The 27424-nt window shown below is 40.0% G+C and overlaps 1 protein-coding gene across 1 annotated transcript in view; it reads left to right on the forward strand.

The window, feature by feature from the left end:
* HSF2BP (heat shock transcription factor 2 binding protein) overlaps positions 1-27424 on the forward strand; it is a 107534-nt gene that overhangs the window by 51728 nt on the left and 28382 nt on the right. The window contains exon 7 of the mRNA XM_066365906.1: positions 4476-4579. Within this exon, the coding sequence (XP_066222003.1) occupies positions 4476-4579 (104 nt within the window). The remainder of the gene's footprint in view (positions 1-4475; positions 4580-27424) is intronic.

Raw genomic sequence — 27424 nt, forward strand, 5'->3', positions numbered from 1 at the left:
GATTCACATGTAATGGATCTTCCATTTAAGTTCATGGTAGGAAGCGGGGTTTGCCTGCCTTTTCTGTCATTGGAAGGGGAAGTCTGACTCCTAGTTCTTCAGTACCTTGGAAATGGCATTTACATTTAGTATCTCAGCACTAAAGAGTGAACTGAACAGCCAGTCTCTTTAAATGTTACAATTAGACACTTGATATTATTATTTACAATATACTTTTGGTTGGTGTAGAAATGTTGAAATAGAAGCATTTGAGTGAGAAACTCATTTTGGATTTGTTGTTTGCTAAGTAAGTCTTGTGTGACTTTGGAGTAAGGAGTAAGTCTCTGATCTTCTGTGAGATGTAGCCTAGCAATGACATGGGGGTCTCACAATATGATTACTTTTGTTCTACTTAAGGAGGGCATCTTTTTACCAAATTTGAAAACTTAAAAGTATTTGTCAATTTGTAAGTCATTTTTAACATCTTAAAATTAAATGCAGTCATCGGAGATTCTCAACTGGATGCATTTTCTGGAATTTGCCACATATTACAGTCATCACCCAGATGTTAACTTTACCATTCAAGATCCAGAGAACACTGGTTTATCTTATTTTCATGCTCTGAAACAAGGGTTGGCCAACTTTTTCTGTAAAGGGCCAGGTAGAGAATATTTTTGGCTCTCTGGTCCAAAGGGCCTCTGTTGTGATGACTCAGTGCTGTCGTTGTGGGGTGAAAGCATAGACAATACAGTATAATTAATGTTAAGGAACTCCAGTTCTCTGTGTTGGTGATCTTTTAAAGTCAGGATTTTCTCTTCTTGGGGTATTGGACAAGAGCCCTCAGAAAATTCTGGTGAAGGTGCTGGATTTTCCCTATGAATACAACATTTGAATAGCCCTTAATAACTCATTAACTAGGTTACTAGTGAATAGATTGTGGATGTGTGTAAAATTTGTCAGAAAAAACTTGAAAGGATTGCAGTTTTGGCTCATATTGAGGCCTATGAAGAGGCTGAGGATTATAAGGAAAAGTGGATGCTGCTCCTGAGCGAGATGCTGGTGGGGACGTTGGGTGGGCTCTGGCCCTGCCTAGACTTTGAAAATGCCCCAGAAGCATGAGGAGAGCCTGTCCGTGGGTTTGCCCTGCTGCAGTTCTCAGCCTCCGGAGTCTTTCACTTTCCCTGTTCACACTAAGGCGCAACCCATGTGGCTGCAAGGATGAACTAGCCTTGGACTGGCTTTGACTAAGTAAGTTTAGTGGGGAGATGGCTATTTTAACCTGGAAAATGTTCCTTGGCACGCCCCATTGTTTGTTCAGTTAGTCCCTTTTTAGTGTATCAATTGCCATTACTGATTTTCCTTTTGCTGAAGGCATCATTATGCCTTTGCATGGCACTGTGACTGTCCCATCTTGATTTAAAATGTTGATATATTGTATTGCTAATTGTGAAGTGTTTTGCAGTTGTTTTGACTTTTAAAGCTTTTGCATTGCAATATATTTTACATTACAGTCCTGGTTACTGAGCATTTTGGCAGCCCTTAAACTTGTGTCCCAACAAGCACCTTACTCTGTTCGCCTTATGTGGCCTTGCTAGTTAAATATTCCATTATACGCCAAACATTGCAGAAGATACATTGTGGACTCTGGGCCCTGTTGTCTTTTCCTGAAGAGAATTGATGTTTGTTGTCACAGGTAGTTAGCTTTACCTGACTCCTCAGCTCTGCGTCCTCTGAGGTGGTCAACAGCCAAAGCCTGCACCTTGTTGCTAGGGGTGCCAGTTGTCCTCTCCACTGGGTTCCTGGTGTTGGCCCTGTGCTGGCGCAGTTCAGAGCTGGCCACAGCCCAGGCGGGTTTTGTGTTTTATGCTTTCTTTGCTCTGGGATCAGCCTTGTGGAGCTTCCTCCCTCCTAGCTGTGCTGTTTGCTGCTGTTTCTTTAGCTCTATTTCATGTATAGTATTTCTCCTTTCCCAGGTGTCAGTGCCCTTGAGTTTTACAGTTTGATTATTATAGTTTTTGTTTTTGTGAGTTCTGCTAGGTTCTCTTTTGAAGTGCCTGGTCATTTATAATACTCAGTAGGTCCTTCATCATATGTTTCTTTTTGAATTATTTACACCTATTAAACAGAACCATTTTCTGTTCTACAATTGATATTTCTAGTACAGCTAGTGCTCGACTTACGACCACAATTGGTTCCCACAGACTGGTCATAACATGATTTGGTCGTAAGTTAAGTAGGCTATATGTACAGTACTGTAAAATGATGTTATAAAAATCTCTTAAGTCATATTTTATCATAATTTTCTTTCATTATTGTTATATATCATAATTTTCTTTGTTCATTTTATGCCATTTGTATCATCTCTACACCATTTTGTTTCTTATTTTTACATTCGTCAGGTTTAAGTAAAACACTGCATTACCAGTACAACTGGTTTAAATTTGCAAAGACAATTTCCTCTTGGTAGACATCTTGGGAGGAGTTTGATGAAAAATATCCAAGACACAAAACACAAATTGCCGTACTGAGTCTGGGATAACAGTTGAAATGGTGCACGTGGAGATGGTAGTGCTGCCGGAAGCTGGTTCGCACTGTCATACGCCCAGCTGGGCAAAGCTTGCGCTGCCAGACGAGGAGCAGTCGTGGCTAGGGATTGTGGTTGTCAAGTAGAATGGTCATAAGTTGCATAGGTCGTAAGTCAATCGATATTTGTATATGACCTTTTTAAAAAAATTCTAGCTCTCATTGGTTCTTCGTGTTGTTACTTATAATGTCTTGTTTTTCATGTGTTTTGTGATTTTTATTATGAACTCACATTTGTTAGTACTGTATTTGTAGGAATGCTTTGAAGACAGGTTGAGGGTGCTGTGATCTGAACCTGTCTTGTGTTTGTTGGAGGCTGTCTGTCTGCAGGGAGCCACTAATACTTAAGCTCTGTGCTTCTGGAATCTAGCATCTTTAGCTCTTACCTCCCTGAATTTGTGCTGCCATTTAGTTCCTAATCAGAGATGTTTTCTCTTCATTTCTTGCAAGCTCATCCATTCTTTTTGAGGGTTTGTGAAATATCTGTGTATCCCTTTTTATTGCTTTGTAGTGTGAAGTTTTTAGGATCTCTCTGTGTTGCAGTATTATCAGAAACCAGTCCTCTAGTTTTCCAATTTCCATTAGACAATATTGCCAGTGTGGTCAGTTCCCAAGACCACTTGTAAAATCCTGTTTAACTCTGTGTATTGTTTTGTTGGTCGTTAGGAATGGTTGGGGTTGTGGCACTCTTCATCCCACAGGCTATGGATTAAATAAGCTTGTATGGCCTGACCTGGTGTCCCAGATGTCATGGATAACTATGTTCATTGAATGAAAAGATAGGATTCAATTTTACAATTTTAAACAGCTAAATTGAACTTTCAGAGTACAGTGTACTTATGAATTGATGGTTACTTGTATATAAATGCAGGATTGGTAACAAAAGAGATGACTCTATAAATGTGGTTTGTGAGGCTTCCTCTCTGTATTTGTGTCTCTTGGTTCTGTGAGCCTGTAAGAGGTGGTGTTATGTAGCACTACTGCTGAAGTTTTTCATTTTCCTGTAGCCTCACAGAGACAAATATTATTTCATATACCTTCTGCTTACTCTTCCTGTCATCTAGATTTTAGAACTGGACATCTGATATATGTAAGGAACCCCTAGATATGCTCAGGTTTTCTTAACCAGGAGCTGGATTTATGGTGAAGTGCAGTGCAGAGGAGCAAGTACAGGCAGTCCTGGGTTACAAACGAAATCGATTCTGTAGGTTTGTTCTTAAGTTGAATCTGTATGTAAGTTGGAACAGGTACATTTACCTATTAAATGCAACTTAGATGTTTGCCTTAAAATTATATTTATTTTTACTTTTTTGTACATATGAATACTTAAATATTTTCAAATACTGTACAACCTTAAACAATCTTGGATGATGCAGATAATGATGTACTTGTTGGAGAGAACGGGACTGATGTTAGAGAGTCAGGGTTTGATTCTGCTGCTGGAGTCAGTTTATTGAAGTAGATAGGCATCAAGGGAGGTTTGTACAGAGGTTTTCTTTTTCTCATCATAAATGGCCCTGAAGCATCTCAGGCCTTCAGTAACTATACGGTAAACTTTGGTGAACCTCTCTGTATCAGGACCTCGCTCCTCTAACTTTGCCATTCCTGCTTCAATGAGACAAAAATATCAGCTAACTCATTTGTAGAAAACATTTTTGGTTCTAAAGTTTCTAGGTCCCTGTTTTCTTCCCTAAATGCTATCATCTGCTGCTGTAGTTCCATAAGGTCTTCAGTGGTTAATTCTTTGCCATGAAGGTCAAGTAACTCTATGATATCATTTTCACTGATGTCCAACTGCAGTTGGTTACCAATTGCCCTTACGGCTCTCAGTTCGTAAGTATGAGTTGTATGAGAGTCGGATGTTTGTAACTCTGGGACTTACTGTACTTCACCACCCTCTCTTTGCATTTCAGGTTAATGCTGATGTCCCTGTACAATGTGAGCATCAATTTGAAAGGCTTGAAGTACATCAGCGAGAGCCCAGGATTCATCCCTTTGCTGTGGTGGCTTCTGAGTGGTAAGGAGGGGGTTACCTGTACGTTACATACAGCTTACATACCTGTCCTCTGTGGCTGAGGGAGGTTGTCACAGATTAGAGATTAAGACTGACTGTCTCAAGGTGTTACCATCTTTTCAAAAGATTTCAAATGATAGAAACCTCAGTAGTGTGCCAAGATATTTCTAGTTCAGTTTCTGCAGCATTGCTTTCAATTTAGTTATGATTCTGTGACACATAGAAAAGATTATGAAATAGCTGGTAGATGTCAATAACCTGCCCCTTCCTCTGAGAACAGTCCAGCACTATGGGTGTTGTCTGTGCCTCTGAATATCAGGTAAAGGAGAAGCTCCAACATTGAGGAATGTGAGGAGAAGGAAATCTGAAAGATACTCCAACTCTGAAGATCTTATATACACACACACACACACACACACACACTATAATATACATAATTATGTGCAATATATATGTGTTCTTTTTGTTTTCCTTGAAATAAATATATTCCTACTGTCTCTCACTTCCTCTTCTCCTTCACCACTAATTAACCCTACATCATTGTATAAACCTATTAATCATAATTTTTAACACTATATGGATTTAGTATGTATTTCATGCAAGTGTCCAAAATAACTTATTTTTTTTTCTAATAAGATAAATTTTTATGTTTGAACTTCAGTTCCACTTGGTGGCAGATGTTCATATTTTTGTCACAGGTATTTTCAGTTATAATTGATGTGCAATCAACTACACACAGTTAAGGCAAATAAATGTATGCCTGACATAATGTATGCCTGTAAGGTCATCACCACAATCAAGACAGTAAGCATACCAACTGCCCCGAGAGGGATCTTGTGCTCCCCCTTCCCAGCCCCTCTCCCGCTCTGCGCTCTCAATTGGTTTCTGTTTTCTTCAGTTTTACATAAATAGATTCATACACTTCACGTTACATTTTGCCTAGCTGCTTTCTCTCAGGAGAATTATTTTGAGATCCAACCATGCTAAGTAGTATTCTGTTATGCAGATATACTACAATTGGTTATTTATTCAGCTGTTGATGGGCATTTGGCTTGTCTCCAGGTTTTGGCTGTTATAAATAAAGCTGTTATGAACATTTTGTATGTCTTTGCTTGGACATATGCTTTTATTTCTCTTGGGTAGATACCCAGGAATGGAATATGTAGGTCATGTGGAAGGTGTGTGCTAGTTTTTATGAACCTGTCAAACAGTTTTTTATAAAGTGGTTGTACCATTTTACTCTTTCCCCAGCAGTGTGTGAGCCTTCTGACTGCTGCATAACTTCGTCAGTTCATGATGTGGTCATTCTGTTTAATTTTAGACATTCTAGTACGGCTATATCAGTATCTCACTGTGGTCTTAATTTGCATTTTTGTTGTGACTAATGATTCTGAGTAAATTTTCATGTGCTTATTTGCTATTCATATTTCTTCTCTGAAGAAGTGTCTGTCCTTTTGCTCATTTAAAAAAAAAACAAACCTGTTCTTTTCCTTATTACTGAGCCTAAAGAGTTCTTTATACAGTCTGTGTACCAATCCTTTGTCAGATGTGTAGTTTGCAAATATTTTCTTGATCTGTTGCTTGTCTTTTCATTCTCTTAAGAGCATCTTTGAAGAACTAAAGTTCTAAATTTTGATGAAGTTTAAGTTATTTTTTTAATGAATCATGTCTTTGGTATACAAATCTTTGTCTAACTCAGAATCACAAAGATTTTTTAAATGCATTTTATTCTAGTAGTTTTATAGTTTTGCATCTTACATTTCGATCTATGATCCATTTTGAGTTATTTGTGACAGCAGTAATGAGTCAAAGCTACTTCTGTGGTTTTTTTTTTGTTTTTTTTTTTGCATATGGCTCTCTAGTGGATCTGACATCGTTTGTTTTGAAGACTCTTCTCCACTGGATTGCCTCGTTTGAAAATCAGATGACAACATTGTGTGAGGGTGTAGGCTTGAACTCTGTTCTGTTCCACTGATCCATTTTTGTGTCATCATGCCAATACCATACTTTATAGTAAATATTAAAGTTAAGTAGTATAAATCTTCCAACTTCATTCTTACTTTTCAAACTTGTTTGGGCTGTTTCTAAGTCTTTTTCTAAGTTCTTTATGAATATGAGAATCAACTTGTCACTTTCTACAAAAAAATATACTATTGGGATTACTATTGAGGTTGTGTTGAATTGATAGTTAATTTTGGGGAGAGTTGACAGTTTAGCAATGTTGATTCTTCCAGTCCATGAACACAGCACATATGTCCATTTATTTAGATGCTTTGGGAAGCAGGGGTCTTATGTATCTTTATGTCTTAAGAGCAGAGGAACAGATCTCTTTTGTTCCCAGCTGTCCTTTCAAGTATACTTGTATGGTGAACACCTTAGAAGATAGAGATACTGTCTCTCTCCAGAGCAAAGGGTAAGGTTGCTCACATCCATGCAATAAGGATAATGTTCCCCCCGGGCAGAGGTGAAGCAGGCTACTACACATTATGAAAGATTTGGGTTCCCTGAGCTTGAAGTTCCTCTTCTGTGACAAAGCACAAGGTATATGTATGGCCCTGTGAAATTGTGTCTCACTGAACCAACACAAAGGCTGATCCTCTGGAAATGGCTGTTACTGGTGTATAATCAATTTTTTGTCTTATACTCAAAAGTCTCATGTCATGTGCCAGCATCCAAGAAACTATAGCATGCTTACTGTTAGCTTACAAGTAGTGTACACTTGATACTGGCCAAAAGGCCAAAAAATGGTAGCTTATAAGTAGTGTAAAACCCCAGACCTTCCATAGTTTAAGGGCAAGCTAGGTAGGGGTCTATGTCTATATTTCAGGATAACTCCTACTCACCAAGTTTGAGTATTTGACCAAACAGTTTTTTCTCTTGAGAATATGAACTAAAAAACCCATACTAAGAGACCCATAGAATCAGAAGTGGTTCTTGGACTTGACCTATAAGGTAACTCTCCAGGCTGATAATCATGAGCTATGTGCAAGCAGATGATGCCAGTTTGAAGGGCACAGGGCTGGTAAGAGGGAGAGAATAATTAAATAAGAATACTCATTAATTTTTTGTTCTTTCTTTTAAAAAATTATTTTAAGTTATAATTGACATACAGTGTTATAGTAGTTTCAGATGTACAACACAGTGATTCAACATTTATATATATCTTACAAAGTGATTACCACAATAAGTCTTAGTACTCATTTGTCACCATACTTAGTTAATATAATGTTATGATCCTGTTCCTCATGCTGTACCTTACATCCCCATCACTTACTTCATAACTGGGAATTTATACTTCTTTTTTTTTTTACAGAAACAGAGGTCAGAGAGAGAGATAGACAGGGACAGACAGGCAGGAACAGAGAGATGAGAAGCATCAATCATTAGTTTTTCGTTGCGTGTTGCGGACACCTTAGTTGTTCATTGATTGCTTTCTCATATGTCCCTTGACCGCGGGCCTTCAGCAGACTGAGAAACCCCTTGCTGGAGCCAGCAACTTGGGTCCAAGCTGGTGAGCTTGTGCTCAAACCAGATAAGCCTGCACTCAAGCTGGCAACCTTGGGGTCTCGAAACTGGGTCCTCGGCATCCCAATCTGTCACTCTATCCTCTGCGTCACCGCCTGGTCAGGTGGAAATTTATACTTCTTAATCTTCTTTCCTTTTCCTGTTTCTTCCTCCACACTTGTGAATACCTACTACTTTTTGAGTGCTAGTCACTATTTTAAGTGCTTTACATATATTCACAGATTCATTTCTCTAATTCCCTTATAAAGCAAATATTATGATTTCTGTTTTATATACAAAGAAACTAAGGCACATAGAAGTGAAGTAATTCGCTTAAGGTTTTACAGCTACTAGGTAGAACCCCGGCAGTGGGGCTCCAAGTCCCATCCTACCCCCTGTACTGGGCTGCTTCTCCTTAGGAAGTGCCTCAGGGTGGGAGCCTTAGTTCTTGGTGATCTCAGCTGTACTTGCCTCTAGGTCCAGCTGGGCTTGACCTCTGAGATAGATGTCCTGAAACCATATGCCCCTCTGTTTCAGCTTGCAGCCAGAGATCCTTAGCACTTTCTGTGAGTTGTTTACTTTCTCATAAAAAGAGGGCCTTAGGCTAAATGCTCTCTAGGGTCCCTTTGAGCTGTCATACTCTAGAAATTTTCCTGGGCTGTGTGAAGATTATTACGAGTTTTATTGTAATTTGTGCAGCTCCCTGTGTAGCAAACATCCCAAGAGTGTCTGTTCCTGACATTCACCAGATCTGGTGCTCTTTGACCAGGTGGACTGTTCCTGCTTAACTTGGTCATGTACAGTGGGGGTGGGGCAACTTTTTGCCACGAGGTAGCAGACTTTTTTTCCATGAAGACAATTACTAGGGTTTTATTGTTTGATTGTTTGTTTGTTTTTACATAGAGAGCACAGCTTAAACCCTCATAATTCTTTTTCAAAGTCATCTTACTTGATGTCTTTAGAGTTATTTGTTATCACAGTCAAACAGAATCATGGTTTATCAAGCCCTGGATGTTTGACCACTGAATTGTATATGGAATTAACTTAAAAATTTATATTTGTGCCTGACCTGTGGTGGCGCAGTGGATGAAGCGTTGACCTGGAAATGCTGAGGTTGCCGGTTCAAAACCCTGGGCTTGCCTGGTCAAGGCACTTATGGGAGTTGATGCTTCCTGCTCCTCCCCCTTCTCTCTCTTTGTCTCTCTCTCTCCCTCTCTCTCTCCTTTCTAAAATGAATAAATAAAATAAAAAAATTTTTAAAAAATTAAAAAAAACTACAAAAAATATTTGTATTTGTTATAGAATTTGTATATTTTAGGAAGGTGAATATGTTTTTTCCTATAGGAAAATAGGAACAAAAATAGTTCCTGAAAAATGATATGTGCTAGTGCTTGGTGCTGGTGTGATTGCCTTCAGAATTCCAGATGTAACTGTTTAGGACTAGGAGAAAATTTGAAAACTGGCTTGTTCCAGACAAACAAGAATCTCTTCTAATTTAAAAAGATATAAGAGAAATGATTTTATTAATTTTCTCAGTAATCAACTCCTACTTTTATCAATTTTCCTACTAGGAAATTCAGTGTATTTTGAAGGACATGAACTTTGAATTTATTAGAACCAGCTTGGAATTGCAGCTCTCTTACTTGGAATTTACCTAAGTAATTGGTCCCTTTTCAGGTCCCTTTTCCTGAAATGTATGTTAAGTGTGGATTTCTACCTCAAAGGTCCTTATGCTTATTAAAATTCAGTAGTTCCTGGGCCAACACCTGCCACAGAAGGTGTGAAATAGGTGTTAGTTTTCCTTATTTTAAAAAATTTATTTGTAAATTTTAGCAAGAGAGGAAGGGAAAGGAAGAGAGAGAGACAGAAGCATTGATCTGCTTCTGTGTGTGCCCTGACAGCAGATTAGATCAGCAACCTTTGTACCAACAGACTATCTGGTCAGGGCTCCCTTTTCACTTCTAATCTAAGTCTTCCATGCCAAAATGAAAGCTCATTTCCTTTTATTTCATTTGACCTAGAGGTGGCAAGTTGCTTTCAAGCATCTGGATTTCTCTGTTATTAATAATTTCTGATTGAGTAGTTTCTCTTAACCTTTGCTGGATATCATTTTCCTTTCCTTTATTCAACTTTGTGGCTGGCTTTTTCCTAAGCGTTCTCCAGATTCTTCACATTCTTTTTAAGCTGCAGGACTGGCAAAGAACTCTAGCAAATAGCTGATAAGGACAGGATGTATTGCGATGATCGCCACCTGTTGTGTAACTGTTTGTCCAAACTAGTGTTACGATAACTAACAGAGTGCTGCATTTCCTACCCATGTTTATAGTGTTGACTAGGCATAGAGGCATTTGTATACTATCTTACATTTGGTTTATCTAAGTATATCATATGAAATATTGATCACTTCTGCCAAATTTATATTTCTAGCCCAGACTTTTCTTCAGAATTCCAGACTCATATATCCAGCTATCTACTTGACATCACCACATGGACATCAAACTCAGTGTTTGGACTAAACGCCTCATCTTCCCCCACACTAAACTCTACCTATGGCCTTCTCAATCTCAGCTAATAGCACCTCTACTTTTTCTAATTTCTCAAACCTTTTAAAACTTTGGAGTGATTTTTATCTCCTTTTTTCCTCACATCCATATCTAATCTGTTGGAAAATCCTGATAGCTCTATCTTAAGTTATATCCAGAATCTGACAGTCTTTGACCATTGCTACCTGGTATTGAACCATCCATTATCTTTTTATTTTAATTTGTTGATTTGAGAGAAAGAGAGAAACATTCATTTATTGTTTCACTTAGTTGTATATTCATTGGTTGCTTCCTTTATGTGCCCAGACTGGAGATTGAACCTGCAACCTTATTGTTTTAGAATGACCCAGCTAACCAGCCAGGGTGGAGCCATCCATTATCTTTTGTTCAGAAAACGTCAAAGCCTCCTACAGCTCTCCCCACAGTCCACCTTGAAGGCCAGGAATTGGGAGCCAAGGGTATGATGAGATAGATCCCAGATCAACCCTCCTTACTGAAAATAGCCAATGTGTGTTATCAGACTCTAGGGGTCTATTTGCCTGTGTACATCAAAGCCCAGTAAAATAGAACAGGAATTTGCAGCAAAGAAGTTAGCGGTTTAAGGAAATGGAGGCATAGGTGAACTAGTATTCTAAAACAGCTCCCCAAGGGCCTGCGTGGGGACAGATTATATACAGGAAAAGTTATTAATCATGATGATTAAGGGAGTTAGGGTTGTAGGCTCTACTGATTGACTGGGACCAGGGTAGGGAGTAGTTGATCATTGTATCAGGTCCTGATGTCAACCATGCTGTCATTCTGTTTAATTTCATGAGAATGTGGTCAGTAGGGTTGTTCTGTTTTCATGGGCCTGGGGCTAAAACAAAACTGAGGTCAAGATGTTATCTTTAGTTTGACTGAAACTTTGTTTCTGTGATCAACATGCTTGAGGCTTTGCTCTTAAGATAGTTAGATGCTGACCAAAATCTGATGTCCTAAGGGCTTAATGATTAAGGAAGGAAGTGGATGGACCAAAAGGAGAAGGTTCATGTTAAAGAAATGGAGGTTCTATGCTGTTATACATGCTAGGTGAGATCTAAAGAAATGTTTCCCTGAGTTAAAAAAAAGTAGTTGTACCCTGATCACAAAAGCAAAGTGAAAATTGAATGCCAGAGAGGTTAACAAAGAATTGAACTAATCCCGCTTTTAGGGCATTTATCAGACTTGACCTTCAGTTTCCATGGTGTCACAGGGGTTGGGGACAGGAAGCAAAAAAGCCCAGGTTCCACCCCAGCTGAATAGCCTAGTAGAGGATTCCCAGAGGTATTTACCAGCAGTATAAAGGTAAACTGAAGATATTCTTCCAACCCTTGGGAACTGCAGGAAAATCTCCTGTTTAGACCTTTGGTGCTGAAAAATCTCTGAGAATCAATTATCATAGGCTTGTTTTCATGCAGCCCTGAGCTTTAATTTAAACCACCTGTCGGTTCCCATTTAGAAAATAATGCAAATCCCTTCTGGAGGATTCTTTGATCCCAACCAAGTTTTTAGAGAATTCTTGCAGGAAAGGCTCCAAGAACTTGAGCTCACATGTTAAAAATCAAAAAAAGAATGGGAAGCATTATTAGTGAAATAACAGCTTTCTATCATTCATTCATCATCAGAAGAAATCAGACTGATATAAAATAAGGACATTTAATATGTGTAAAGAAGTAAAAGAAAGGATAGATAAAAGAGATGAAATAAGTATATGAATGATTTGTAAAACACTTAACCAGTTTGCTCTACTGGATGTATAAAACATTACAACTATATTTATTTCAAATACATGTGAACCTTTTATAGAAGTAACTATTTTCTGGTCTGTAAAGAGACTCTCAACAAATTTCAGATGATCAGAATCATATGGAATATCTTCTTTAACCACAATACAGTGAAGCTGGAAATTGGTAATAAAAAGAGATTGGTAGCCTGGCCTGTGGTGGTGCAGTAGATAGAATGTCAAACTGAAATGCCGAGGTCACGGGTTTGAAACTCTGGGCTTGCCTGGTCAAGGCACATACAACAAGCAAGCAGTGAACAACTAAAGTGAAGCAACTATGAGTCGTTACTTCTTTCTGGCCCCCTCTCTCTCCTCTCTCTGTAAAATCAATAAATAAACTCTTTAGAAAAAGAGAGAATTGGTAAAATCCCATATGTGGAAATTAACCCATGATTAAAATAAATCATAATAGAAATCAGATATTTTTAACAGAATAATGCATCTAAATCAATATTTAGTAGAAAGTTTATTAGTTTGAATGAATATATTAAAAAAGAAGAAAGAAAACTGAGATAAACCCCTACTATAAGAACATTTTTTTAAAAAAGTGAAATAACCCAAATAACATACAAGAAAGAAAATAATAAAAAAGTATAAATTAATAGATTTCACTAGGTAGTTTAACAGCAGATTTGAGCTGGCAGCAGGAAGATTCAGCAAATTTAAAGCTAGATAGGTATTATTCAGGCCCAAGAACAGAAACAGAAAATGAAGAAAAATTATCAAAGCTCAGATATCTGTGGGACATTATCAAGCATATCAATATATGCCTAATAAGAGTCTCTAAAGGAAATGCAAGAGAGAAAGGAACAGAAAAGTATTTGAAGAGATAATGTCTTAAACAAGGGTCCCCAAACTATGGCCTGCGGGCCACATGCGGCCCCCTGAGGCCATTTATCCGGCCCCTGCCGCACTTCTGGAAGGGGCACCTCTTTCATTGGTGGTCAGTGAAAGACCAAAGCGTGGCGGATGTGAGGGCGATCTGGCTGCGACATCTGTCACCCCATTGATCACCAGGGTTGATTCGGCTGATCTGGCTGGCTAGGCGGGTGTCCCCTTCCTCCCTCACAGCTCCATGTGTGTCCCTCCCGAAGCTGCATGCTCAGTCGAAGAGGACGACCTTCCCCGCTAGAGGAGAGGACTGTTCTTTGGTCAAGGGTATACGAGTAGCTGCACTCCCCTGCTAGAACCTCCAAACAAGTCTCCAGACCAAAGCGCAGCGTGGCTCACATACAGTACTACTTCTGGTGAGGCGGGACGCATGTGTCACGGCTCCGAAAGCGCGTCATGTCACTTGTTACGGCTAGCAGTGACAAATATGGAACCGGACATTGACCATCTCATTAGCCAAAAGCAGGCCCATAGTTCCCATTGAAATACTGGTTAGTTTGTTGATTTAAATTTACTTGTTCTTTATTTTAAATATTGTATTTGTTCCTGTTTTGTTTTTTTACTTTAAAATAAGATATGTGCAGTGTGCATAGGGATTTGTTCATAGTTTTTTTATAGTCTGGCCCTCCAATGGTCTGAGGGACAGCGAACTGGCCCCCTGTGTAAAAAGTTTGGGGACCCCTGGTCTTAAAACTCCTAACTTTAATTGAAAACAGTCTATACATTCAAGAAATATAGTAGACTCACAATAGGATAAACTAAAGAGATCTACATCTAGACACATTATAGATAAACTGTTAAAATTTAAGACAGAGAATATCTTGAAATCAGCAAGAGGAAAGCTTGTACAGGGAACCACAAGAAGATTAACAGCTTGTTGCTATGATATTTTCTAAGTTCTGAAAGATGAGACTGCCCACTAAGAATTCTGTGTCCAGCCATACTGTTCTTCAGAAATGAAGGCAAAATAGGTTCCTGGATAAACAAAGACTGAGAGATGTTATTGCTAGCAAACCTTCTTTACAAGAAAGGAAGTTCTTAAAGCTGGAATACAATCACACTCCAATCCATAGATAGAGGCCACCTTGCCATGTTTGAGTGTGACACATAGGTAAGGCTGATGTTTCAGAGGTACTCTATATTGAAACTGTTGTTTGATAGACTTCTAGTAATAATGAAAGCTCTTATCCCATTTCTGGGTATTTATCCAAAAGAATTGAAAACATGGTCTTGAAGAGATATTCTCAAACCCATGTTCATTGTAGCCTTATCCACAATAGCCAACAAGATAAGGAAGCAACCTAAATGTCCATTGATAGATGAATGAATAAAGGAAATGTGGTTCATCCATACAATGGATTATTAATAATTCAGCCTTAGAAAAGGACATTCTGACACATGCTACAATGTGGATGAACCTGAGGACATTATACTCAGTGAAGTAAGCCAGACACAGACAAATACTTCATAATTCCACTTATGTGCAGTATCTAAAGTAATCAAACTCAGAAATAAAGTAGAGTGGTGGTTGCCAGCAGCTGGGCGGAGGGGAGGGAAGAAATGGAGAGTTTTTGTTCAATGGATATAGCATTTACCGTACAAGATAAAAATGTTCTGGAGATCTGTTGTACAATAGTGTGCATATGGTTACTAATACTGTGCCGTATACTTAAAAATTAAGACGGTAAATATATATATATATTATATATATATATATATATAATATATATATATATTTTTTTTTTACCACAATTGAAAAGAATGAAAGCTCTTATAGTGCTCTGTTCTTCCTTGATACCTTGTACCTAGATGACCAAGTCAGCTTCTTAGCTGTTTTCCCCTCTCTCTGTTCTCACTCCCATCTACTCATATTCTAAGTGTCTCTTTGCTCAAGAACATGAGTATTTATAAGTCTCAGTCTAAGTTCTCTTGTCTGACACCCAGCACCCACACTCAGACTTCCCACACTACGCATTCTACTTACTCCCAAACCAGTGCCGGGTGAGCTTAAGTATGAAGCTGACAGCCCTGTGGTCAAATCTGAATTATGCTCTTTAATAACTGCAGGATTTTAGCAAGATGCTGACTTTCTCTCATGCTCGCTATCCTTATCTGTAGAATAGGGATTATGGAGGTCATCATGTTGGTTGGGTGCTCCGCATGGGCCTGTTAGGCATATAGTAGCCACTGGATTAATGGGCATTCCTTCCCCTGGTCTTCTCTTTCTCAGATACTCTACACAGCTTCCCATATCTTTGCCCCCTTTGCCTCTGTCCCCACCTCAACAGCTGTTAGTACCCCCATTTTTGCCTGTCTTCTGAATCCATGCCACCTTTACCAAGCCTTGAGTTCTCTTTGCTACAGTCTGCAAGCAATTAGTGGCTACACACCTCTGGCCAACATTGACTGAAGACTCTTCCTGTCTTGCATACAACCTGGATGGAACCCTTAGGTCATTCAGCCACCTTAGACTGAGCACAAGTCCCCAAGTTGGACTGTGGGCTGAGAATGTTAGTCCTGACTTAGTGTCTGTGGGGTTGTTGCCCTGGTCTGCTCAGTATGCTCCTGTTCCTTCCCTGGAGTAGGCCTTCTACGCTGGCCACTGGTCAGTGTAGGACCCAGCAGTGCTGCAGTGATGATCTCAGTAATGGACGTGGGAGCTGAGCTGGTCCAGAGGCTTCCTCTAGGAGTTTTCTGTCTGGGTCGGGTGAAGAAGAGCATTTTATCCTCTCTGGCCCATGGAACTATTAGGTATACCTAATATATATGTAGTTTACCTGTGATCAGAGTACCTCTGAAATATCAGTCACTGACATCAAATCACAAGTGCTAACACGAGATGCAAAAAGGAATTCTATTGTTTGTAGTTGGCTTGACCCCATCCTTTCCAAGAGCTTTGGTTGTTTAGCTTTTTCTCAAATTTTGTATTACTCTAGCACCTTCAATGGTTTTTCTTAAGTTAGTTTAAGCATCATTTTCCTTTCATTTAGGGCTGTGTACCTCCCTCTCCTACCCATACTTGGCTCTGTTTTATCCTCCAGTCTCCTCCTGACATAGTGCGTAGTTTCCCTGGCTATTCCATGTGGTGTTTATTGTGTCTGGAAGAAAAGCTCCAAGAGGCAGGTAGGGGTCTTTGGTTCACAGATGGCTCCAAAGCACCTCTAATACACAAAGGTGCTCAGAATACATTTCAAATGAGTGAATGAAAGATTTCAGTTTGTATGCAGCTGTAAACATCTCAGACAGAGATGAAAAGTATTGTTTGGAATTTGGTTGTATCACAGAATACTTGGTATTTGGTTTTATGTATTTGGGTTATATGCACAGAAAGGATGAGAGGTTTGCTGTGAAAGTTTAGTCTTTAGCATTCCTATTAAATATGTGGCATTGAAAGAGTACTGTATATATGATTCTAGTAATAGTACTATATGATTATAGTAAGCTACATTTTAATACATGAATAATGATGATAAACACTTGATTGAAAAGCAAAATATTTAATATAGTTCTTTATTTACAAAGATTAGCCCAGTGTTCAGACTGTTAGTGCAGCAATGTGTATTTGTCTTTTTAAAAAACAAAATACTCTCACCCTGACCAGATAGCTTGGTTGGTTAAAGTACTGTCCTGAAGTGCAAAGGTTGCTGGTTCGATCCCTGGTCAGGGCACATACAGGAACAGATCAGTGTTCCTGTCTCTCTCTCTTTCTCTTCCTTTCTCACTAAAATCAATAAATAAAAATTTAAAATAACTCTCAAGCATTATTGACTTGAAACTTGTCCTTCAGAAGGTTCACTAGAACAAAGAAGTCAGCCCTTCCACAGGAGATGGTAGGGCTGTTCTCTTTCATTAATCAAAGCTTACATAACAATTTTAACAAGAAATGTATGTCATCTAAATGTTTAATTTTCAGCTGTTGATAGAATTGAATGGTCAAATGACCACATCATATCTTGAAGGATGTCAGAAAACATTTGATTCACATACATCAAACTCAATAATCTAAAATTTACTGTAGTCTGATCCAGGTATAATTAATAGTCACAATTTAGAAAGGGATTTAGTTAATATGGAAGATGAGTTTGGTGTGGGACATGGTCAGGTTGTGGTAACAGTAAAGACAAACATATATTTAAATGGAATTATGTAAAAAGTCATAGAGATGAGAAACTTGGAGTTCAAGTGACAGGCAGAGGTGTGGGACTCATTCTAAAAGAAGTGACAAAGCAGAACAATTGACTGGGAACATGGAGAATGCAGCCCAGCCAAGGCTGGCTTGCCAGGGCCAGAGGCAGAGGCCTGAGCAGAGGAGGAAGGGTGTCTCGAAGCTCCAAGGTTGAGAGCAGGTCCCTCTCCTGAAGTTTCCTAGTCTGTGGCTCTGGGTAAGTCTTCAATTCTGTGATCCTTGGACTTCCCAGCCACAAAAAAGAAATACAAATACTGTTTCAGTTTACCTCAAAGATGGGGCCATGAGAATTGAGTAGAACAGTAAATGGAAATGCTTTATGCATTTTTTTTAAAAGGGAGAAAGTAGTTCCAATTTGAGAAGAAGAGAGTCTAACAATGTCAGAACTCAAAGATCAAGAAAACAGGAATGGAGAAAAAACTTTGATAGCAGAGAATCATTAGTGATCTTTGAGAAGACTTTATGTAGAGTACAGAATAAAGAACAAAGAAGTTTCAGGAGGGAATGGGAAAAAAGAAATAGTGAAGGTAATGTTGCCTGAGTGCAGGGTTTTGTTAATGAAAGAGTTTTGTGTGTGTGTGTTTGAGACTAATCACATCCTAATTTTCAGATGTTCAATTTCAAATAGAAAAGAAATAAGGACTAATATACCTTACTTATACAGTGTGACCTGAACAATTTTTTGGACTAGAAGTTATTTTCTCTTCTAGTTCATCTTTAAATGTTGACTTCTTCCCTGGCATAAAAGTAAGTTACTACTGCCTGATTGGTGGAAGTACAGTGGATAGAGTGTTGACCTGGGATGCTGAGGTCCCTGGTTTGAACTCACAAGTTGCTAGCTTGATCATGGGCTTGCCAGCTTGAGTGTGAGGTTGCTGGCCTAAGCTCAAGGTCGCTGTCTGGTGAGCAAGGAGTCACTGGCTTCACTTGAGTCCCCCTGTCAAGGCACGTATGAGAAGCAATCAATGCACAACTAAAGTGAAAGCAACTGTAGTTGATGCTTCTCATCTCTCTCTTCCCTCTCTTTTTTCTCCACTTCCTGTCTCGGTCTCTCTCACTCTCTCATTTCTTTCTGTCTCTCTTAAAAAACAGTAAATTACTAAAATATGATATTTATTTTTGGTGATTTGTTTTAATATAGGCCACTAATATTAGAATAATTGTTATAATAATTTTCTCTATGAATTCTTCATTTTTCTAAAAAGGGTAACATTTTTTATTAACTCACTGATGAAAGATCCAGGATTTAGGATTATTGTTCTTTATAAGGTTATTAAACCTCAGCTAATGAAATTTCTCATGTGATTTGTAAGCCTTCCAGCTGTGAACATATTCTGTTGATGACATTAATTAGGGCCATCTAACTAATGTTAGAACTAAGTTCTGACAGAAGCCATTTTTAATCAGAAGTCAAAAGAAATCCTTTAGAAGATGAGAATTGGGGAGTTAGCATTTATTAAATATTGTTATTTTTCTTGGATACAAATATAACACTTTAAATGCTAAAATTGTAGAGAAAAACTTTCATGCCCCACCATCATATTGTTCCAGAAGATGTCCCAGCTGGAACTGGACGGTACACAGCCAGAGCACCTTCTGATCGTGCCTGCATCACCATCCAGCTACAGTGTCCCAACAGGCCTCAGAGACTTACACAGAGCCAAGACGTTGCCAAGATGCCGGGCAGCCACAGTGATGTCAACACAGGGACATCAGAGAAGGCAGGGACCCCTCCCTACTCCTGCTCCATTTAATCTGGGAAGGTGCCCATTAGAGTTCTGCTTGCTCATGTGTGGTTTACAGGATTCTTCAAAGTGATCTGTTACAGTTATATTAGATCATAGTGCTCTAAAATTACTATTCCTGTTTTGCATGACACACAGCTGCACTAGACAGTACTGAGGGTAATACGGTTCCTGAGCCTGTTGCAACTTGGATTAGGAACCACACTGCCTTTCTTCCATGACTTATTTGGCTGTGTCTGTGTATATTGGACATTGTGGATGGCCCCTTTGTCTCTTTCTTGTATCTAACTTTCAGGGCTTCATGCTCCCTTTCATGGACCATATGACTTTGGGAAAGAGATCCTAAACTTCAGTGGGGGCTTTTGTGAAGGAAAAAAAAAAAAAAGAAAAGAAAACACACACTTGCCCTGATAGTCCAGGTTGGGTCCCCATCTCTAGAGGTTGTAATTTAATTGATGTGGAGTGGGACCCAGGCAATATGATGGTCACACCTCTTTGGGTTACTCTTATGTGTAAGACAGGGTTGAGACAGTCCTGGCAGTCCTATCATCATGCCAGTGTGGTTTTGGTGTTAAGACTTAGGCCAGTCAGTGCATGGCGTCCTTCTGCCCACAGTCACTGGTCTGGAGGTGGATGCACGAGCTAAGTAAGTTCATCCAAACTCCAAGGATGGTGGAGAGGCTTCTCCCTCATTGGATGTGAATGAGGGCATTCATAACCCTGAGTGCTGGTTGCATCTCATGGTGAGTGAAGTGAGTCAGCTTTGCAGGCTATGCTGTGGAGGAGTGGGGAGAATGGACCCAGTTCTTTGATGACATAATTGAGCTGTTGAATGCTGCCCTGTTTCTGGACTTGATATGTGTAATAAATGTTATAACTGCTTAAGCTGGTTTGACTTGGAGTTTTGTATTTTTAGTTGGAATATTCTGACTCACTGTTTTTATAGTAAATACAACAAACTCTAAATCAATTCCAAGTTTCTCAATATGCAGAATGAAGGGATATAAAGAAAGTACAATAGTTGGAGGTAAAATCTGCATTTGCTTGAAAACACATCCTACCAGGATCAACTGATTTGCTCTTCGTGACAAAATATGAAGGCACAAAATGCAAATAGAGAAGCTAGCAGAGATCCTCTGCCTGAGGATGAGATGTGGAGGTAGCAGAATAGGGGTGCAAATCCTACTTGTTAGTTGTTGGTGTTGAGCAAGTTCACTAAGTGGCTCCCACTCTTCATTGAAAAAGGGTACCAGTGACATCTGCTGTAGAGCAATTACAAGAATTCAGTTAGTCTGTCAACACCAAGTCCCCAGCACAGTGCCTGGGCATAGGGCTGGGTTGAACCATGTGAAATTGTCCATTTTAGACCTATAAAAATGACAATTTCAAATGGTTTGGTTGAACAGTTTATCTAATAATGGTAGTGGTTAGTATCAATAATAAGTGAAAATTAGGTACTAAGGATGTGAGCAGGATAATTAAGACCATCACTTTGGTTTCAAATAATGTTCAGTGAAAGTTTTTATTTAAAACAGCCGTATTTTACTTTACTTAGTGTGTTTTAGAAACTCAGCCAAACGTAATATACATGTTGAATTTTTAAGACTGCACAGAGTGCTTAATTCTTAGAAATACAGAAAATAATTGTCATTAAAAAGTTTTTTTTACTTAGAAATTAAACTTAATGGGGTGACATTGATCAATAAGAGTACATAGGCTTCAGGTGAACATCTCTATAGCATTTGAACTGTTGATTATGTTGTATTGCCCATCACCCAAAGTCACATCATTTTTCATCACTGTATATTTGTTTCTCTTTACTCCCCTCTCCTCCACCTGCCTCCCCCTGGTAATCTCTTTTATCTGTATCTATGAGTCTCAGTTTTATATCCCACCTAAATATGAAATTATATAGTTCTTAGCTTTTTCTGATTTAGTTATTTCACTTAGTATAATGTTCTCAAGGTCCATCCATGTTGTCATAAATGTCAATATGTTATCATTTCTTATGGCTAATATTGCATTGTATATATGTACCTCATCTTCTTTATCAAATCCTCTATTGAGGAGCACTTGGGTTATTTCCATGTCTTGGCCACTATGAATAATGTGATGAACATAGAATGCATGTGTCATTGTGTACTAGTATTTTTGAGTTTTTTGGGTAGATACCCAGTAGAGGGATTGCTGGATTATTTTATTTATTTATTTTTTTTTTAAATTTTTTTTTTTTTCATTTTTCTGAAGCTGGAAACAGGGAGAGACAGTCAGACAGACTCCCGCATGCGCCCGACCGGGATCCACCCAGCACGCCCACCAGGGGCGACGCTCTGCCCACCAGGGGGCGATGCTCTGCCCATCCTGGGCGTCGCCATGTTGCGACCAGAGCCACTCTAGCGCCTGGGGCAGAGGCCACAGAGCCATCCCCAGCGCCCGGGCCATCTTTGCTCCAATGGAGCCTTGGCTGTGGGAGGGGAAGAGAGAGACAGAGAGGAAGGTGCGGCGGAGGGGTGGAGAAGCAAATGGGCGCTTCTCCTGTGTGCCCTGGCCGGGAATCGAACCTGGGTCCTCCGCACGCTAGGCCGACGCTCTACCGCTGAGCCAACCGGCCAGGGCGAGGGATTGCTGGATTATATGGTAGTTCTATTCTTAATTTTTTGAGATACCACCATACTTTCTTCCATAATAGCTGTACCAGTTTACATTCCCATCAGCAGTGAATGAGGGTTCCTTTTTCTCCACAGCTTCTCCAACACTTGTTATTACCTGTCTTGTTGATAACAGTCAATTAGATGTGAGGTAAGTATCTCATTGTAGTTTGGATTTGCATTTCCCTAATAGCTAGTGAAGATGAGCATTTTTTCATATATCTGTGGACCATTTTTTTTTTTTTACAGAGACAGAGAGAGAGTCAGACAGATAGGGACAGACAGGAACGGAGAGAGATGAGAAGCATCAATTCTTCGTTGTGACACCTTAGTTGTTCATTGATTGTTTTCTCATATGTGCCTTGGCCATGGGCCTTCAGCAGACCAAGTAACCCCTTGCTCAAGCCAGCGACCTCGGGTCCAAGCTGGTGAGCTATTTGCTCAAAGCAGATGAGCCCATGCTCAAACTGGCAACCTTGGGGTCTCGAACCTGGGTCCTCGGCATCCCAGTTCAACGCTCTATCCACTGCGCCACCGCCTGGTCAGGCTGTGGACCATTTTTAAGTCTTCTAGTGAGAAGTGTCTATTCAGGTCCTCTCTCAATTTTTTTTTTTTGTATTTTTCTGAAGTTGGAAACGGGGAGGCAGTCAGACTCCTACATGCGCCCAACTGGGATCCACCTGGCATGCCCACCAGGGGGCAATGCCCTGCCCATCTGGGGCGTTGCTCTGTTGCAACCAGAACCATTCTAGCGCCTGAGGCAGAGGCCACAGAGCCACCCCCAGTGCCTGGGCCACCTTTGCTCCAATGGAGCCCTGGCTGCAGGAGAAGAAGAGAGAGACAGAGAGGAAGGAGAGGGAGAGGGGTGGAGAAGCAGATGGGCGCTTCTCCTGTGTGCCCTGGCCGGAAATCGAACCCGGGACTCCTGCACGCCAGGCCGACACTCTACCACTGAGCCAACTGGCCAGGGCCTCAATTTTTTAAATTAATTGTTTGCTTGATTGTTGCTGAGCTTTGTGAATTCTTTATATATTTTGGATATTAACCCCTTATCAGAGCTGTTGTTTGTGAATATCATCTCCCATTTGTTTGGCTCTTTTGTTGGTGTCTTTTGCTGTGCAGAAGCTTTTTAGTTTGATATAATCCCATTCATTTATTTTTGCCTCTATTTCCCTTGCTTTTGGGGTCAAATTCATAAAATGTTCTTTATGGCAAAGTCCTTAAGTTTAGTACCTATGTTTTTTTTTCTTTTTTTTTTTGTGTGTGTTTAAAGCGAATTCCTTTTTATTTATTTTTTATTTAATGCATCTCCCCCTCCCTCGTATTCCCCTCAACATCTTTCTTACCTCCCTCCCAAGAGCTCCCTCTCCCCATCTCTTCAGGTTTAATTCTGTTCCTCAGTTCACATTGTTCCTTGAATTTCTCAAATGAGGTCATATGATATATTTCTTTCTCTGCCTGGCTTATTTCACTTAACATAATAGTTTCCAGGTCCATCCATGTTGTGCACCCCCATGTTCATGGCAGCATTGTTCATAATAGTGAAGATCTAGAAACAGCCCAAGTGCCTGTCAGTAGACGAGTGGATTAAAAAGCTGTGGCACATATATACAATGGAATACTATAGGGCCATGAAAAAAAAAGAAGCAAATTCCTTTTGTAGGTTACCTGGCTCTATGCATCTTTCATAAGTCCTTGAATTGAAATTACACCATTTTTTAAAAATGTGTTTTTCTTCCCCATAAGGTTGGTAGTGGAACTTGCATAGATGCAGACCACTGTCATGACCTGAAGGGGGTTCTTTGTGGTTACAGCTGAGAGGAGGTGCACTTGTGTGTGTCTCTAGCAGAAGTGTGTGACCTGCTAACCTGGGCCCCTTTTAGCCTCTTCTCTACCTTTCTCTAACTTCTTATTACCTTTACTTTGCCCCCCGGATTCTATTTTCTTTTTTACTCTTTTAATTTACACTTAAGTTTTTCTTTTAATTATCAGAAAAAATATATGCATGCTATAAAAAAATTAAACTGCTCAGAAGTGTTTAAGTAAAAAGTAAGGCCCTGGCTGGTTTGCTCAGTGGATAGAGTATTGACCCACACGTGGACGTCTCAGGTTCAGTTCCTGGTCAGGGCACACAAGAGAAACAACCATCTACTTCTCTCCCCCTCCCTCTCCCCCTTCTTTCCCCTTTCCCCTCTCACAGCCAGTGCCCTTTGGCCTGGGCACTGAGGATAGGTCAGTTGGTCCCAGTGTCAACCTCAGGTGCTAAAAATAGGTTGGTTGATTCAAGTATTGGCCCCAGATGGGGGTTGCCAGATGAATCCTGGTCACGGCACATGTGGGAGTCTGTCTCTCTATCTCTCCTCCTCTCAAAAAAAACAAAACAAAACAGAAAAACCCCTGGCTAGATAGCTCAATTGGTTGGAGCATCATCCCAAAGCATAGAGGTTGCTGGTTTAATCTCTGGTCAGGGCACATACAGGAACAATTCAATGTTCCTGTCTCTCTCTCTTTCTTCCTCTCCTTTCCTTTCTCATTGAAATCAATAAATTAAAGAAATTTTTTTTTAAGTGAAAGTCTTTCTTCTCCACAGTTCAACCTCATTTTCCAGATGTAACCACTTTGAGTGGTTTGGTGAGAATGCAAGCACTTTTCTATGTATGTATCTACATGTATAATGTAAATATACAGATAAGTAGATATATACATGCACATGTAAGGTCTTGTTGTTTTACATAGAGATGGGATCATTCTTGTGGTTCTGCATTTTGTTTTTATCACTTAATAGACTGTGAGTATCTTTTCATGACACCACATATAGAATCTCCACCTCACTCTCTTCAAATGGCTAAAATATATATTGTTTAGATAGTTTTAGACACTTCTCCCCCCTATATTTCTAACCTCAGTTAAAAAATATATATATTCATGTCAGCTGAGAGACAGACCCACTGTGGAACGGACTCCCAGAAGAATTCCATGTCACTCATTCCTTTTCAGTAACACCATCTTGCATTCTGGAGTGTTTTTGTTTGGGGTGATGTGGAGTCCAGCTGGCTTTGGCAACTGATTGGAATGTGCTGGTGGAGTAAGAAACACTGTCCTATGTCATATGTCTGGGTGACTAGAAGACTTTCTTCTGAACATCGAAGGGTGATTTATAAGACTATTGGAGACAGACCTTTCTCCCCTGACTCAGCCAGGCGACGGTCTCTCTCAACCAGGCAGAAGTCTCGGGGTGATTCTCTGGCGATGGGGAAGCAGTGGGTCTCTGGAATACTGCACATCAGCACAGTTGAGAATGAGGGTGTGTATCTCTCTCTGTTCCCCATCTCCTTCTTTCTGCACAAACTCTTCACAAACTGGCTTCTCCTTCAGCACTCTGCCATCTTGGCTGCTTCTCCTCTCCTCCACATGGCCTTTCTCTGTTCTCTCCTCTAATGCTAATCTCAGGAACCAAGAGCCCTATGTTTTCTTATATGTAATTTATTATTTCAGATCTTACATTTAGGTCTTTAAACCATTTTGAATTAATTTTGTGCATGGGGACAAACTGTAGTTGTTTCATTCTTTTGCATGTGGCGGGCTGTAGGTATATAACAATCCACATGACTGAAGGAGCCTCAACAGTCAGAGTCCTAATAGCTATACTTATTGAGCACCAGCCTCTATTTGGCACAAGCTTACATGAGTCACCTAATGTGCCCTGACAGGCTCTGAGATGTGTGTACTTCCATTTTATTGATGAGGAAACCAAGCCTCAGAATATGAACACTGTACTTGTCACGGCCAGTTAGAAGTACCATTTTTGGTGTTGATATCCTGGACTTCCATCTGAGCTTGTGAGTTTTCTCCTGGGCCATGCTGAATTTATAAATGAAACCTACATTTAATTTGAAATGTAAAAGTTATGTATTGCCGCAATTTAATAAATGATACACCATCCTGAGGATTCTATGTTTGCCAGTGGTATTTCTGTTACAGTTACTGACATCTGCTTATTTTAATGTATTTTGACATGTGTTGGAAGTGGGACTAATTTGGTTGTGATTTAGGCTCTGCATATACATAAGAGCTGACCCATCTGCCACCCGAGTATATTTTAGAAAAGGAGCAAATTTCTCATTGGGTTAAGTAACACCTTTTCCACTTCCCTCTATGTGTGATCTGTTGTCTAAAGTATCGTGTTGAAAAGTTGAGAAGTGATTTTGGAAGGAGGCAAGTGAGGAATCTGCTGCTAGAGTGAAATTCAGAAACAGATGAGCTAATGCAAGAAGCCAAGATGAGGGAGTTTTAACTTGTAATGGTTGAAGTAATAACATCTCTTTGGATTTTGGAGAGAAAAAATTAGAATCATAAAATAGGCTACTCTATAAAGTTTCACTAGTCCATCTCACAGTCATTTAATGGTTAGATGCATTATGTTCCCAGACCTTCAGAATCCAACTTGAAGCCACTCTTTCTCTAGGAGCCTTTCCAGACATCCTGTACCCAAGTCTGATCATTCCTTTTCCAGAGCCCCATAGTAAGCGTTACAAATGGATTCATATTTGCGCTTTCTGATCTGTTGCTTGTTAATGGCCTATAAGTACTTTTTTTTTTTCTTAAATCCCTAACTAGGTAAGAGACTGAAGACTAGATGTTGTATTTCTTTTGTCTCCTACAAAGTATTCTGCAGGGGCTCAACATCGCCTCCAAAGGCTCCACTGCTGAGCTGAGGGCTCTACCTGCCCTCGTGGCAGTGGTGGGTTCTTCCAGACCCCTGATGGTGGGGGACTGTATCTAACTCCGTGGCCGTGGGGGTTTACCTGTCCTTATGGCGGTGGGGGGCTCTATCTGTCCCCCCAGATGGCTAGTACTACGGGTTGTACCGCATCTTGGAGTGTATTTGGGCATCTCATTTCTTACAAGCATTTATTGAACTCTGAGAGCCCTGTCCTAGGAACTGGAGGTTCAAAAGTGAACAAGACAGAGTAGGGAGACTTGACAACAAACTGGTAGAACAGTGTATATCATATAAAGATGGAGTTGCATGAGGGCTTGAGAGTGACCACTCTTTAGGGCAGGGGTTGGGAACCTATGGCTTGTGAGCCAGATGTGGCTCTTTTGATGGCTGCATCTGGCTCACAGAGAAATCTTTAATAAAAAATAATAACATTAAAAATAGAAAACATTCTCATGTATTATAATCCATTTTCTACTGCTCATGTTCATGGTTGCGGGTGGCTATAGCCAATCACAGCTTTCCTCTGGGACAACACCAAATTTTTATTGGGTAATGCGTAACGTACATGGGTCGTTGTATGGCTCTCATGGAATTACATTTTAAAATATGTGGCGTTCATGGCTCTCTCAGGCAGAAAGGTTCCCGACCCCTGCCTTAGGGTCTGCTCTTTAGGTATTTGAGTGGAGGTTTAAAGTGAAGCGAAGGACGAGCACATGATCTGTGAGCAGAGCATCATGGGCCAGCGATGGGCAGTGGGTGGGCCCTGCAGCAGCCACAGACAGTGAGAATGTGGGAGTGGATAAGGCC

Source organism: Saccopteryx leptura, chromosome 2 (genome assembly GCF_036850995.1).
Source record: "Saccopteryx leptura isolate mSacLep1 chromosome 2, mSacLep1_pri_phased_curated, whole genome shotgun sequence".
Classification (NCBI taxonomy): Eukaryota; Metazoa; Chordata; class Mammalia; order Chiroptera; family Emballonuridae; genus Saccopteryx; species Saccopteryx leptura.